Source organism: Typopeltis vanoorti, chromosome 16 (assembly GCF_054136105.1).
Source record: "Typopeltis vanoorti isolate ZY-2024b chromosome 16, IOZ_Tvanoo_1.0, whole genome shotgun sequence".
NCBI classification, from domain to species: Eukaryota; Metazoa; Arthropoda; class Arachnida; order Uropygi; family Thelyphonidae; genus Typopeltis; species Typopeltis vanoorti.
The window spans coordinates 69,051,440-69,068,295 of record NC_143564.1 but is presented as its reverse complement, the minus strand read 5'-3'; the positions used below and the strand labels follow the sequence as shown (position 1 = coordinate 69,068,295).

General features: G+C 38.2%; 1 protein-coding gene across 1 annotated transcript in view; it reads left to right on the top strand.

Moving 5' to 3' along the window:
• LOC150098108 (band 4.1-like protein 4) overlaps nt 1–16,856 on the top strand; it is a 637,189-nt gene that overhangs the window by 438,017 nt on the left and 182,316 nt on the right. The window contains exon 19 of the mRNA XM_090406685.1: nt 11,535–11,618. Within this exon, the coding sequence (XP_090262811.1) occupies nt 11,535–11,618 (84 nt within the window). The remainder of the gene's footprint in view (nt 1–11,534; nt 11,619–16,856) is intronic.

Sequence of the window (16,856 nt, the reverse complement as noted above, 5' to 3'; positions counted from 1 at the left end):
TGAATTATGGTGATATCAATTGGAAGGAGGAAATATCACGTGACAAAAAGGAAATGGGGTTCATACATCTACGAGATAATTACTTGAAACAGCACATAACTGAAGGGACACATGGTATGAGAGTGTTGGAACTGGTTATTGGTTCAGAGGATATATGCATAAGACAGGTGTCCTCGTTACCTCCAATTGGTGAAAGTGATCATGTGGTATTGACTTGGGAGGTTGCAAAATCTGTGGATTTTTCTGTTAAGAAGGGGTATATGTATGGAACTACAGGTTAGGCAATTATAACAAGCTGCAGAGTGAGCTTGCAGCTATCCCATGGCAGAACATATTGCAGGGGAAAGATGTTAGCAGTGCACGGGATAACATCAGCGAGTATCTGAGGAAAGCAATATCAGATTGTGTCCCCATGGTCAGGAAGACAAACAAGGTAGGCATTAGATGGATGAGCAGTAGTATGAAGCTTGATCTGCAAAAAAAGAAAATGTTATGGAGAATTTACAAGGAGAAATGTGATCAGTACACCCATGAGCATTACAAGGCTCAAGCTAAGAAGGTTACCAGCATAGTAAGAAAAGCTAAATCAGATTATGAGAAGACCTTAGCCAATGAGATCAAGGGTAATCCCAAAGAGTTCTTCTGCTATGTGGCAAGTAAAAGGCAGAATGACTTTGGAAGAATAACTTTAGTGGGTGCTGATGGTATTGAGGTGACAAAATCATATGTAATAGTCAAGTTACTGAGTGATCACCCAAGTGAGGATATCTCTGTACCTGTAGCAATAACTAATGTGAGAATTGAAGGTAAGAAATCAGAGGTATTTAATATATTGCAAAATTTCAATGCAAACACTGCTGTATGTTTAGATGGAATATCAGCTCGGGTGTTGTGTGAATGTGCAAAGGAATTGTCAACCCCTCTTACTTAGATATTTAACTTAAGTTTGAACTCTGGTGGTATGGTCCCTAGGGAAGTTAGGCAAAGTGGTTCCTTTGCATAAGGGTGGCTGTAAAACTGTGGTAGTGAATTACAGACCAATCACCATCTCAGGAGTAGTGGTAAAAGTATTGGAAAAGTTGTTTAAAGACAAAATTCAAGAATGGGTGGATCAGGATATGATACTCTATAGAGGCCAACATGGTTTTGTTAAAGGTAGATCCTGCCTTGGCAATCTATTAACTTTTTATAATAGAATGACATCTGCGTTGTACAAAGGAACTGGCTACACAGTAATACTTCTGAATTTTGCTAATGCCTTTGACAGGATACCCCTTGGAATACTGTTACGCAAATTGGAGCAGATGGGAATGGATACTAAATTGGTGATATGGATAGGAGAATGGTTCAGGGAGAGATACCAGAAGGTGGTGTATGGAGGAGCAGAGTCCAGATGAGGCAGGTGACCAGTGGTGTGTCTCAGGGCTCTGTGCTTGGGCCATTGTTGTTTAATTTGTATATAAATGATATAGAAAATGGCTTAAAGGGAGATATTCAGTTGTTCACTGATGATGCAAAGTTGGGTAGCACAATAAAAAAAATCAAGCTGATGTTGAAAGTTTGCAAGATGATTTAAATAAGCTGGTAGAATGGGCAAAAGGTAATGGATGTCAGTTCAATGTGGAAAAGTGTAAAGTCATGCATTTGGGATTAAAAGATTGCCAGCTATGTACTACATTGATGGAACAGTACTCCAAGAGATTGATGAGGCTAGGGACTTAGGGGTATTGGTAGATAAGGAGATGAAGTTCAGGGGACACATTGCTATGGTGTTCAAGATTGCACACAGGATTACTTGGTTGTTGAGGAACACACTGACATCCAGAGGTAAAGAGGTTATTATTCCCCTTTATAAAGCGTTGATACTTCCACATTTGGATTACTGTGCTCAGGTCTGGTCACCTGGACTCCTTGGAGATGAGGAGGCTGTGGAGAGGGTTCAGAGAAGAATGACTAAGTTGGTGAGTGATGTAAAAAATTCTCCCTGCATTGATAGATTGAGAGCTTGTCGATTGCAGAGGTTGGTTGATAGGCAGAGAAGAGGGGATATGATAGAACATTTAAATTACTGAAAGGTTTTTATCAGATTGATGCATTGGAAATGTTTCAGCTGTGTGATAGTGATGGAAGAACAAGAGGTCATCCCTTGAAATTAAAGAAGAGTGTGGTTAACAAGGGTGTGAGAACGAGGTGTTTTGCCTGGAGGGTGGTGAATGAGTGGAATTCATTGCCTGACTTAGTTGTGAGTTCTTCGTCTGTAAATGAATTCAAGAAGAGATATGACAGATATTGTTTTGCTAGTTTATGTCTCCCTCACTGAGTCTACTGACTCCATGGAGATACCCGTAATAATAATATATACAAACTAAACTCAGTGGTTTGAGGACAAATTTCTATGAAATGTTACTTGCCATGTAAGTTAACATTTCACATGCTGAAACATATATTTGCAAATTCATATTGCTAAAATTGTGAGGGCACCACAGCAGATTGTGGTAATGATCTGGAGAACAATGACATGTAGAAGTAAGGATGTTATGATTCCATTGTAAAAAACTTTGATCAGACCAAATATGGATTACTATACACATATTTGGTTGCCTAGTTTTTGAAAGGATAATGATTTGTTGAAGAGGGTTCAGAGATGATTGACTACTAAGTCGATTTTGGGTGTCTGGAATGTTGAGTATGAAAACAAATTGAGAGGATGTAAATTTCAAGCCTAGTGGATAGGAGGAGGGGAATATGATCAAGACATAAGTTGGTAAAGGATAATTACCAGATTAATATGGATGAGATTTTTCATAGAAGACTGGGGACAGGAGGGGAATAAGAGGCCATCCCTGGTATCTGTGTAAGGAGGATGTGAAGTAGGTGGTTGTGTCAAGAGTAGTGGGTGATTAGAATGCATTGCCTGAAAGTGTGTTGAGTGCAGAGACAATGAATTCATTTAAGTCACTGTGTGATAAGCTGTATATGTTCACGTGGAACCTCCCATGATGAGTCTTTAGACTCCATCATGGTCTGATGATGATGATAATAATCAAAAATAGTAATACAAGAAAATATTCCATTCTCCATGTATCTTGATTGTTGTTTGATTTTTGAATTTCTCGCTGTAATACTACACTGAAGATGGTTCATGATATGTGTATCAAAATATATGTGGTATAATTAACCTTGGTCAATTAAATGGATATTTTGATACACATATCATGAACCATCTTCAGTGTAGTATTACAGTGAGAAATTCAAACAACAACCAAGATAACTATGTGTAACGTGTAACTCTATTTTGATGAATACCACAGTTATCCTTCATCAACAAATTATATATTTGAGCTTACAGTTAAGACCTCTGAAAGCTGCTTGACTTTTACTCTTTCTCATAAATTATTTTTAACAGTATTAACAACACCAAACAAACTGTTTTATCAAAGGATGTTTTATTATAATATAGATAAAATAGTTTGTTTGGTGTTGTTAATACTGTTAAAAATAAGTCATGAATAATCATCAATGAACTGTGCTTATCTGATAGATTTGACTCTTTTTAATTTTTTTTTTTTTTCAATATAAACATTCATTTTTCTTCTCTCAAATCTAAATGTTGATCACATCCTTCCTATTTTAAATCCCCTGTATGCTTTTGGGTCCTGAGCTAGCATGAAGATATGATTATTATTATACGGGTATCTCCATAGAGTTACAAGACTCCTCATGGGAGACCCACACTACCCTTTACGTTCATAATACTTATCATGCCTCTCCTTGAACCCATTCACTGTCAGGGTGCTGACAGCTACTTGTGGCAATCCATTCCAGTCATTCGCCACTCTCCAAGCAAAATTTAGTCTTCACATCTTTTCTAACAACGCTGATATACAACTTCCAAGGGTTATATCAACAATGACATAGTCAAAGACTTGCTTTACTTCTTGTTTTTTCTTTTTATGTGAAAATGTGCATATCTTTATGTTGAAATGTGGTATTAGTAATGACTAACCCATCTCCTAAAGAGAAATCCAGTAGTTACTTACCATTATTATTATTATTAGCTTTGCTCTTTTTTCCAAATTTCCCAAAATATTTCTCTGTTTGTTATTCATTTCCTACTCTGCTGTTGAACTCTCCAACAAGAACCAACTTTTCTGTTTTTATTAGTTGCCTTCCCTAGTAACTCATAAAATTACCAATTTCTTTCTAAATAGAACCTTCTCTGGGATAGGCAATTTTTGGCAATGGTGCAGGCACTTTTTTTTTTAACAACAAGGCTTAAGAGTTTTATTTATGAAGGTTTAAAAAGAAGAATATTAATTAACATGCTTTTTTTAAAAAAGATTTTAGGAGTATCATGAATTTCAGTAATCTAAAGTATTATTATCTTTACTGAAGTATTAGAGTATTAGGAACAAGAAGGAAGAATTTTTGGCCTTGGTTGGCTCTTCCTGGCCACAGTTATTAGCACTAGTGAAACATGGCTGACAGAAGATGATATAGCTAGTGGGATAGAATGTGAATGGTATAGTGTATTTAGAGGGACAGAGAGAAAAGAATGGGGAGGGAAGAGTGTTATTGATGATAGCTGATGAACTACACCAAGGAGAATTGAAGTTGAACTTCAGGATAGCGAAGAGAGCACATTTGAGGCTATTTGGTGTGAGATTCAGACCAGTGGAACAAAATATACAGTTTGGGTGCTGCTATAGACCAGGTGATGGAATATATGGTGGAGATAGTATGCATAGACAAATAGACGCAATGAGTGGAAGTAGGGTAATTATTATGGGGGATTTCAACTATGATAACAATGATTGGAAGGAGGAGAGGACATATGGGAGGAAGGAATTGGATTTTATGCAGTTATTAAGGGATAACTACCTGAGACAGCATGTAATGGAATATACTAGGGGTTCGAGAGTGCTTGACCTAGTAATAGCATCTGAGAATTTGACTGTAATGAATATGACCATGTTGCCACCAATTGGTGAGAGTGATCATAAGGTCTTAACCTGGGAGGTGGCTAAATGTGTGGAATTTTCAATTAAGAAAGGGTAAATGTGGAATTACCAGACTGGTAAGTACGACAAGCTTAGGAAATTGCTTGGTTCAGTGCCATGGCATGTAAAACTGCAAGGGCTGGAGGTTGATAGTGCATGGGAAGAGGTAAAGGAGTGTTTGAAGGAGGTAATGGCTGACTATATATCTAGAGTCCGTATAGTAACTCAAGTAGGGGTTAAATGAATGAATAACACCATTAAGCTTGAGCTGCAAAAAAAAAAAAAAAAAAAAAAAAAAAACTGTGGAGGGAATTTAAGGAGAAAGGTGACCTGCAGGCCCATGAACAGTATAAAGCACAGGCCAGAAGGGTAATGAATGTGGTAAGAAAAGCAAAAGCAGATTATGAAAGGAAATTAGCCACGCAAGCTAAAGAGAATCCCAAACACTTTTTTCTATAATATGCTGCAAGTAAAAGAGAAAATGTATAAGGCAGAATGATTTTAAGGATTGCTGATGGTAGGGAGGTAACTGAATCAGTTGATATAGTGGAATTACTGAGTGAGCACTTTGCAAGAGTATATCATCCAAGTGGTGATATTGCGGGAATGAAGGAACCAATAGCTTATATGGGAATTGAGGTGAATAGTATATTACAAAACCTTAATGTGAATACATCTGTGGGATTGGATGGTATGCCAGCTTGGGTCTTACGTGAAGCGGCTAAAGAATTGTCAGCGCCCTTGACCTTATTGTTTAATCCGAGTCCCAGGTCTGGGTTAGTCCCGAGGGGGGTGGAAAGAGGGGAAAATAGTTCCACTGCATAAAGGCGGTTCCAAGACTGCTGTTGCAGATTACCGACCGATCAGCATATCAGGAGTCGTTGTCAAGGTTTTGGAGAAAGTAGTCAAGAAAAAAATAGAGGAATGGATAGATGAAAATGGGATACTGTATGGGGAACAGAATGGTTTTGTGAAGGGTAGATCATGCCTCATTAACTTGCTCACGTTTTATAACACAGTGATGGCTGAACTGGATAAGGGTAATGGGTATACAGTGATACTGCTGGACCTTGCTAAGGCCTTTAACAGGATACCACATGGAATTCTAATCAGTAAACTGCAGCATATGGGGATGGATATAGGGTTGGTGAGATGGGTAGGAGGGTGGTTGATGGAGAGATGTCAGAGAGTAGTTTATCCAGGGGTAGAGTCCAAAAGACTGCCCTGTGACTAGTGGTGTGCCGCAAGGTTCTGTTCTTGGACCACTACTTTTCAATTTGTTCATTAATGATATAAGAAAGGATCTGAGTGGAACAGTTCATTTGTTTGCTGATGATGCATAGTTGGGTAGAGCAATAGTGAGTGCACAGGATGCCAAATTTTGCAGGATGGTTTGGATAGATTGGGTGACTGGGCTAAGGAGAATGGATGTCAGTTTAATGTGGCAAAGTGTAAGGTTATGCATTTTGTGGTGGAAAGATTAGCAGCAGTATACCACATTGGTGGAACTGTACTCCAGGAGATTGACGAGGCCAGGGATTTGGGAGTGTTGGTGGATAGGTAGTTGAAGTTTAGGGGACACATTGCAAAAGTGGCTAAATCAGCTCATCAAATCATTTGGTTACTGAAGAATACTTTGATGAGCAGAGACAAGCAAGTTATTGTTCCTCTCTATCGAGCCTTGATAAGACTCCATCTTGACTACTGTGCCCGAGATCTGGGTGCCAGGGTTTCTTCTTGATGGGGAGGAGGTGGAGAGGATCCAAAGACGAGTGACCAAGATGATAGCAGATCTATGGAATGAACCTTGTGAGAATAGGTTAAAGATTTGTGGGTTGCAAAAATTGGTTGATAGGCAGAAAAGGGGTGATATGATTGAGACATTCAAATTACTGAAGGGTTTCTATAAGATTAATTCAGAGCATATTTTTCAGAACAGGATGGTGGGGGAGGACTAGGGGCCATCCATGGAAACTGGGCAAGAGTGTGGTTAGCAAGGGTGTTAGAACTAGGTTTTTTACTTGGAGAGTGGTGAATGAGTGGAATAAGTCGCCAGAGTCTGTTGTGGGTGCCATGACTGTGAATCAGTTCAAGGCAAGGTATAATAGATACTGTGTGGATATTGAATAATTGTTCTTGACATGATGTTTAGGGACTCCTTGGAGTTGCCCATGATGATGATAATAATAATAAATGCAACAATTGGCTTACCAATTAAAAACAGTTGCCATGTGCTAGAAAAATATTAAAAACTATTTTTGATATTTCCATAAGATGGGAATCTCCCAAACCTTTGGGAGGGAGAGAGTGAGAAAGAGACAATCATTCTAATTTAGGTTAGACTGGTATAAAAGGGTTTCATAACTTTCTTTGTAAAGGTGTTCATATTTAAAACTGCTTCTGTGAAGAAGATGAGCTTCATCCCACAGGATACTGTGTTTAGTATACTATGCTGTACCAGACAAGACTTTTGAGGTTTCAGGTATTTAGTGTAGTATTCATCATTAATTTTTTTTTTTTCCACAGAACAACCTGTCTTCCCATAATCTATCAAATTACATTCAGAATGGATCTGGTAAACACCAGCTAAAAATAGCGGGGGTAAGTTGTCTTTGGTAGATGGTAACCTATGAGAAATTTAAAGATTAAAGGGTGAGATTGAATACATGGAGGCAAGTTATGTGTGGATAACCATCACAAAGTGTTATTCACACTTTTTATTTCTTTATTCGTATGCGGTTTATCCCCCTTCCCATTTCTCGACCATCCCTTAGGACTGGTTGAGCCCTCCTAGTGAGGGATTAAGTATGTATTTTTTATGACTGTAGATCTGTGTGTGTTCATGGGTCAGTTTGCCTGTTCTGAGGGATGAAATACCCGAGTTTCTGGTGAAAAAATCTTCTGAGACCGGCTAATTCACCTTTAATTGAAAGAGACCAGGTAAAGGTTCCTCGCATCATGGACAGGAATTGAACCCAGATCTTTCCGACCAAAGGGCTTCTTCTATACTGACTAAGCTACAGAGGCTCTGTTATTCACACTGAGGGACTGAGAAGCATGAACAGGTTATGGAAAGACAAGCAGAAGGTAGAGACAGATATGACAGTCATTATGGCACAGATAAGTAAAAAATATGCATGAGTGAGGAAATTAAGAGTAAGGAACAGGGAAATAAATGATCAGATTGAAGTGAGACAAAAGAGTTGTTGCATGTTTAGCAACTAGAGTGATGAGAGATAATGTATGTGGGAATGCTTCAGAGTGGGATTGCTCATATCTGGGAAAGTATGGAAGGAAAAGTCATTGAGATTATGGCCTTGTGTATCAGTTAAAGAGTAATGGCATGAGCATGACTAATTTGTCTTTGCATGAACTTATGTTTGTATACTTAATGAAAGAAACATCAGAAATAAGGTACTAAGTTTGTGGCATTGATCACATTCCTGTGTCCAAGGATTATTAAGATATGTGAATCTTGGTTAACTGCAAATGACATGTAACCAAGTTTTTATGAAATTTTATTAAACTTTCTTTCAGAGGAGGCCCTCAAGCACTCTCAAGTAATCCAATGATTGAACTGTTACACATATTTCATTTTATTTATATACAATATATGAATGCAAAAATTGAATTAGGTAAGTAAGAAATTTAAAACTAAATAAACTAAATAAGGTGAGAAAAAAAAATGAAAAATTCACATGCACTATGAAAAGAATTGGCATTAATTAGTAAACTGGAGAAGGAAAGACCCCAAATTATTTTACAAATGTTCTTGATGATGAGCTTTTATACACACAAATTTCTAATACATTTTATAATTTTTGAATCAATGAATATTAATTACATCAATGTTTTAAATTTCATTTAATATTTTCCTATGGATATTAAATGACGAAGGCAACAAGTGAGATATGTTAGTATTTGTCAGCAAGAACCACATAAAACTTTTTAATAAGAACAACATTTAATTACTAGTTTCATATATCATGTTGTGTGCATTTTCAAATTGAATACAAATAGTTAAAAGAGGTATTAACAGATAGATTTCTAAATTAATAATTGTTATACTTTGAATGAACATAAGGCAATGGTTGAATATGTTGTTCTTACTAGAAAGTTGAATGTGGTTCTCACCTGACAAAAACTAACTATGGACATTTCAAGCCATTGAAACCTCAACACCTAAGTGGTATATGTGCTTACCATAATGTTTTTCTTAAAGCCATCTTAAACAATATTATTCAACTTTTAGTTATTAAAATCACATATGAACTTGTTAGCTAATTTTTTCAACATAAGGAATTTTAAAAAGAGTATTAAATATGATAAATTATTTAAATATAAAGAACCAATGGGCTTCATTTTGGCGATATAAACATTATTTAAATTAAGGGGATATTAAATCCCACATTGTTTTAAAACCGAATAAGAAACTCAAAGATTGGAATCAGAGAATTTCATGCAGAATATAGTATAGTAAACTATAAAAGTATCGGCGACTACTAGCATGAGCTAATGCACGTAGTACAAACTCGGACAACTCATAGTCCAAGTATGTAGTACTTGGACTACATGCATTATGCTAGTAGTCGCCATGCTAGTAGTCGCCGATACTTTTATAGTTTACTATACTATATTCAGCATGAAACTCTCTGATTCCAATCTTTGAGTTTCTTATTCGGTTTTAAAACAATGTGGGATTTAATATCCCCCTAATTTAAATAATGGTAAATTATTTTATTTTACTTTTTTTCCTGAGTTTTTATAATGCAGTTATAAAAACTCAGGAAAAAGTTTAGAGTTAATAACTGCATTTTATAATGCAATTATTAACTCTAAGCTGCATTATAAAAAAAACTGCAGGAATAGTTTGTTATAGTGGATAGTTTGCTACAATGAATTTCTTTTACCATATTGTAACCAAGCCTAGTATTATAATATAGCCTAGTATTATAACGTTCAGGCTTTGGCTGGGACTTTTCAGTAATTTGTTGTAGTAAGTGAGTTTGCTATTGCAGTGTTTAGTGATTAGTAGTTTGTTGTAGTAAATGAGTTTGTTATTGCAGTGTTTGCTATCGTGAAAGTCAGTTGTATACACAGTCTAGCCATAAATACTGTTCCAACTTGAACAGTGCATAAACCTTTAAGCTATCAGTAAATCATTTACAGCTTTCAGCATATACAAACCACATGTGTAACATGCATATAGTAGCACTCAATGTTCATATTGTCTCCTTTTGCCTTCATATGCACACCAAAGTCTGTGAGGCCACATATCTCTGTCACTGCTTGCTCCAAATCCACCTTCAGGATGGTGATGCCGGGGTGCCATTTCTTGCAGGAATATCTCTGTGTCTCTTAAGCTCTGACTATAGTTTGAAGTCCAGTGGATTCAGATCCAGACTTCCATGCAGCCAATCAGATAGTAATATGTGATTGGGCATTCACCTCCAATCACTGTTGTGTGGTCTTTGCCTTGTGTGCAGGGTCTGAGTCCTGTTGGAAGGCCCACTGCCTACCGTGAAACAAAATGTTGTTCAGGAGCTGTACCACATGTTCCAGCACAGTGTCTTGATACAATTTGGCAGAGGTTTTCACCCCTTTCTTGCATAAATGCAACATGGATACTGCCTAATATGTAACCCCCCTTCCCCCCACACACCAAACCATCATGCTGGCTGATGGTTTCTCTGAATCCTGGGTGCGCTGCGACCATCAGGGACATATACTTAATCGTTTTGGTGGTTAAATGACTATTCAGTGCTGAAAATCTCATCTGTGTTGTTTTTGCATACTGCCAGAGAAGTGCTTTGATTTTATCGCCCTCTGCCATATAAGTTGTGATGTTAGGAAGTGTCCAGGAGAACAGTAATGAGCTCTCGCCCCCAGGTTAGTACATGTGACATCATTTTCTGTGAAACATTCATCTCTCATGACATCACTTCTACATTCTCACAGGATTATGGTGGAGACTTACCTTCACAGTCCTCACAAGCTGTTGTGTTTTAACACAGTGTGGTTGACCCTGTTCTTTGGGGATCAGATATCTTCTGTATTGTTATAATGGTTAACTGTCCAATACATCTTACTGATCCTGAGTGTTTTTAACATTGTGAAAATAACAAGTGGATGCATTTTAACTGAAGTGCTATTACAGCTACATGGTTCTCATAATTTCCCCACTGTATGTTAACCCATAATGATAAACACGCAAGTATTGGCTGCACACAGCACCACTAATAGAACTTAGCTCATGCAATTCTGTGAGCAGTGTGGGGGATGATACAGAAGTTGTAACAGTAGTTATGGCAAGACCAGGTTAACATCTACCTATAAATGATTCATTATTTTCAAGTTTCAGTAACACCATAGCAACTAGCTGCTTTAAAGCTCAGAATTATTATTTTTGTGTGTGTGTGTGTGTGTGTGTGTGTGTGTGTGTGTGTGTGTGTGTGTGTGTGTGTGTGTGTGTGTGGAAACAAAGTATTGTCATGCAGAAGGGTTTTTACATTTTTTTTTTAATTTTAATTTTAGATCTGGGAGTGCTTATGCTTTAGTTGATTCTGAAAATCAGTGGAAAGAAATTCAAAGGCAACAAGAAGAAAATCTTTTTCTTAGGTAAAGTATTGCTTATTTCTTTTTGTTGCAAGTTTTTCCACTTAGTTATACTATAAATTAAAGATGCTAAGAAGTTATATTCTTGATTTCATCCTTTATTGAGTTAGATATTACAATAACCGACTTCAATGCATCACAATGAAGTCGGTTACTCATCTCTCATCTTAGAGATGAGTAACCGACATTACATTACTCATCTCTCGACCTAGAGAGATGAGTAATGTGATAGAAGGTGAGAATAACAAGTGGAATATGAATGAAAAAAATAAGAGTGGTGAGTGTGGAAGGCCTGAATGATTGTGAAGTTTTCGGAGATTGTCTTGATTGGGAGGATGAATGGCAAGCAAGAGTGGCTAACTTGCAAAGAGAGATAGATGAGCTGAAAGAGGAGGTGAAATGTCTTGGGAATCAGATGAGAAGTATGAAGGATGAGATAAGGCGAATCAGAGTAGGGGTGAGAGAGAGTTATGGGAATGCTAGAAGAGGAGAGAATAAAAACAGTAGAAGAGAGGGAATGAGAGAGTTATGAGAATAATAGAAGAAGAGAGAATAGAAACAGTAGAAGACAGAGAATGAAAGTGAATTATGGGTATGATAGAAGAGGAGAGAATAGAAACATTAGAAGAGAGGGAATGAGTGAGATTTATGGGAATGATAGAAGAGGAGAGAATGGAAACAGTCAGAGAGAGGGAATAAGAAGAATACAAGAGAGTGCTGGAACCAGGGATAGAGTAATGCCAAGACAGCAGATAAGTAGGGGAACACAGACAGAAAGGATTACAAGAGAGAGAGAGAGAGTGAGTGAGTGAAGGATGCAGGTGAGCAATCAAGGAACAGAGTGGTGAGAGGTATGATGTATGGAGACGCGATGATCCATGATGTGCAAGATAGGATGCCAGAGGAGTGTTTGCCTGGAGGAACGATAGACGGTGTGGCTATGGCAATTAAGTGGGGTGAAAGGTTGGATGCGATGATTGTGATGTGCGCACGAATGACTTGGAGGCAGTGTAAATCGGGTGATGAGAGAACTGAGATTCATGCTTGAGGTTGTACAAAAGAAAACGCAGAGAGGAAAGATAGTGTGCGTGTTACCCAGGTATGATAATGACGAGCTGAGCAGAAGATCAATAATAATGAATAGCATAATAGCCAGAATGTGTCAGAAGAGAGGATTGGAATATGTGGATGATTGGAGGGCATTTGAGGACAGACAGTAGCTGTAGGCATATGAAGAGAATGCTGTTTTCTGAACGAGTCGGTGTGTCAGTGCAGCAAATCTAGAATTCCCAGGGTGGATGGTAACAGGGGTGGCCTCTTGTGGGAACGGATACTTGGGAGAAGGGAGACGATGTCAGGTAACACTGAGCCCAATGGAGTCTAGAAGGGATAATGATAGGTATAGAAGCAGTGACATTTTTATGCTTTATACTATGCCAGGAGTAATTGGAATAAAGGAGATGAATTGGTGGTGCTGATAGCATCAGCCTGGCCAAAGATTATTCAGATCTCTGAGATGTGGTTGACGGAAGATGATATAATAAAAGGAATAGAAGTAGCAGGATACAGCATTTTTTGGCAGGATAGGAAGGGAAAATGCAGTGGTGGAGTACTGCATATGATAAGTGATGACTTATGGCCTCTAAGCGTGGAGGCTTTGGAAGGCAGTGACACTAATGGTTTTGAAAGCATATGGTGTGAGTTAGAGGTGGGCAAGACAGGATATTTAGTGGGATGTTGCTACAAGCCAAGGATCACAGAGAGTGGGGAGCAGGAGATATTTAGGCAGTTGAGTTTGGAAAGTGCAAGAAGAATGATTGTTATTGGAGATTTTAACTACAGCAGTATAAGTTGGGAAGAGGAAAATGCATGTAGTAATTACGGAATGAAATTTTTGGAATTCTTGAGGGACAGATGTCTTAGGCAACATGTAATAGAGGGAACAAGAGGTTCGTGAGTTTTGAATTTGGTCATAGCATCAGAAGAGCTGATAATAACTGAGATAACAACCCTCCCCCCCCCCATTCATCTTCCAAGTCAAAACTACATGGTCACTAAGTGACCATGTGGTTTTGACTTGGAAGATGAATAGACATGCAGAAGTATCAAAGAAAAGGGAATGTATGTGGAATTATAAGGCAGATGATTATAATAGGCTTCGATATCAACTTGGGGCAGTTCCATGTACTCAGTATGTGTTCCAAATACTGAGTACATGGAGGGCAGAATTGGATGGCTGGGATATCATTAGTGATTGGGAAATTGTGAAGGAATATTTGTTAGCAGCAATAGTAAGCTGTATTCTATGAATGAAGAAGAGGACACAGTTTGGTGTAAAGTGGGTGACAAACAATATCAAACAAGAACTGCAGGTGAAAAAGAACTTATGGAAGAGATATAAGGAGAGGGGGGGAGAGCAGTTGCATGAAGAATATAAGACTCAGGCCAGGAGAGTGACTATAATATGGTAAGGAAGGCAAAACTGGAATGTGAGAAGAGATTTGAGCTAAGATCCAAAGATAATCCTAGAATTTTTTAGCTATGTGGCCAGTAGCAGGAGAAATGATTGTGGAAGAATGACATTGTGGGATAAAAATGGGAATAGAGTGACTGATGAGGACATAGTGGAGCTGTTCAATAAACACTTTATTGGAGTATTTATCCTGGAGAAATTTTAATACTAGAGGGATAGGGCAGGCCTGAAGTTTAGAGGTGCAAGAGGAGAGTGTGTTCCAAATACTGAGTACCCTGGATGTCAGTAAAGCTGTGGGACTGGATGGTATTTCACACCGGTTTTGAGAAAATGTGCTAAAGAACTGACAGCTCCGTTAACCTGGCTTTTCAATGAAAGTCTGGCTATGGGAAAGGTACCCAAGGAATGGAAGGAAGGTAAGATAGTGCCATTGCATAAGGGTGGTAGCAGACTGGATATGTTTAACTATAGGCCAGTTTGTGTTTCATCAGTAGTCAAGATCTTAGAGAAATTAGTGAGGGACCATATACAGCATTGGGCAGATGAGGGTAATGTTATCTATGAGAGTCAACAAGAATTTGTTAAGGGGCTCTCTTGCTTTAGTAATATGATTGCCTTTTGTAATAAAATGACAAGAGTAGTTCATGAGGGAAAGGAATAAACTGCCTTTTTTTTTTGGATTTTGCAAAGACATTTGACAGGGTGCCACATGATAAGCTGATATTTATGTTGCAGCACATCGGTTTAGATGTCGGGTTAGTCAGCTGGATTCATGATTGGCTGTCTGATAGGTATCAGAGAGTTGTGTATGGTGGGGCAGTATCAAGAAGGCAGAAGATTACAAGTGGGATACCACAGGGCTCGGTACTGGGACCTGTATATCAATGACATTTTCAATGGATTGCAGGGGATATTCAGTTGTTTGTAGATGATGTGAAGCTCGGAAGGTTTATTAGTAATAGTGCAGATGTGGCAGCCCTGCAAGAGGTTTTGAATAAACTAGACAGATGGGTGAATGAATGGGGATATCAGTTTAATGCAGCAAAATGTAAAGTCTTGAAGTTTGGGATACATCGATGGGAGGCTGCATACTCGATTGGAGGAGCTGTACTGGAGGATGTAGGGTAGATGAGGGATCTGGGGGGGGGTGATGATTGATAGAAACGGAAATTCGGGGAGCATATTGCAAAGGTGGTGAAGTGAAGTGAAGGTGAAAGTGGTAACTCAGAGGATTGCTGCAATACTGAGGATGCTGACCTGCAGATATAGAAGAGTTATCATTCCATTGTATAAGATCCTGATCAGACTGCACTAAGACTATTGTTCTCAAATTTGGTCCCCAGGATTTGAAGGGGATAAATTAACTGTAGAAAGGGTACAGAGGTGGATAACGGAGATGAGATGGTTTCAGGACTGTACAGTGTTAGTTATGAGGATCGGCTGAGGGAATGTGGACTGCAGAGTTTGGTAGTTCTTTTGCTTGGTGGAACAGCAGAAGGAGCAATGACAAAGGGACATCCCTGGAAGTCACAAAAGGGAGCTGTGAGCAAGAGGGTGAGGAGTGGTTCCTTTGCATGGAGGGTGGTCGAACCATGGAATGCACTGCCTGATAGAGTGGTGAGAGCAAGAACGGTCAATGAGTTCAAGGAGGGATATGATAGACTTTGTGTTTCGTAGGAAGTACCTCCCACGATGAGTCTTTTGACTCCATGGAGGCCTGAATAATAATAATAATATTTATCCAAGTATAAGCAAATGAAGTTTGCACCTGAAGTAACTTCACAACTGGGTTACTTCTATATAGAGGGGAATTATTTCAGATAAATTTTCTTGATGTGAAGTCATTAGCCTCTACAAGTAGCTCAGTTATGTAGTGACTTTACATGCAAACTTTGTTTGCTTACGCTTGGATAAAGGATGAAATCATGAATATAACTTCTTGGCATCTTTAATTTATTGCTTCTTTCATAAGTTATGAAAGTAATGAAACTCATTTTACTAGATAAAATGTATTAAGTTTGTTTAAGTTAAGGGATATATATCCCATATCGTTTCTTAGCCGAATAAGAAACTCAAAGAGTTTCATGCTGAATATAGTAGAAACTATATAAAGTTCAGCGATTCCAAGCGTAAGCAAATACTTGGATACTGCAGCAACTGACCCTTAAGGTAGTGCAAGCTGAGGCAACTCATGTCTAAGGTGGAGCAAGCTCCGATCACTATTCTTGATATTTACCCATAATGTGAAATTAGCTCCTAGGAGCTATATTACTGTTCTACATTATGAGAGAAGGTCACTACCCAGACCGGTTTCAACCTTTATTGAGGTCTCATCAGTGAGTAGGTAGACCAAGTTAATATCAATTTTGTAGCGAACAGAACTTACCACCCTTCTATGAGTATTGCTGAGAGGTGTCCTAATAAATTATTAGACATATGAAGAGCCAAAGGCTTCAATTTGGTGACATATAATTTGTTTAAGTTAAGGGATATATATCCCATATCGTTTCTTAGCCGAATAAGAAACTCAAAGAGTTTCATGACGAATATAGTAGAAACTATATAAAGTTCGGCGATTCCAAGCATAAGCAAATACCTGGATACTGCAGCAACTGACCCTTAAGGTAGTACAAGCTGAAACAACTCATGTCTAAGGTGGAGCAAGCTCCGATCACTATTCTTGATATTTACCCATAATGTGAACTTAGCTCCTAGGAGCTGTATTACTGTTCTACATTATGAGAGAAGTTTAAGAACATTATAAGGGT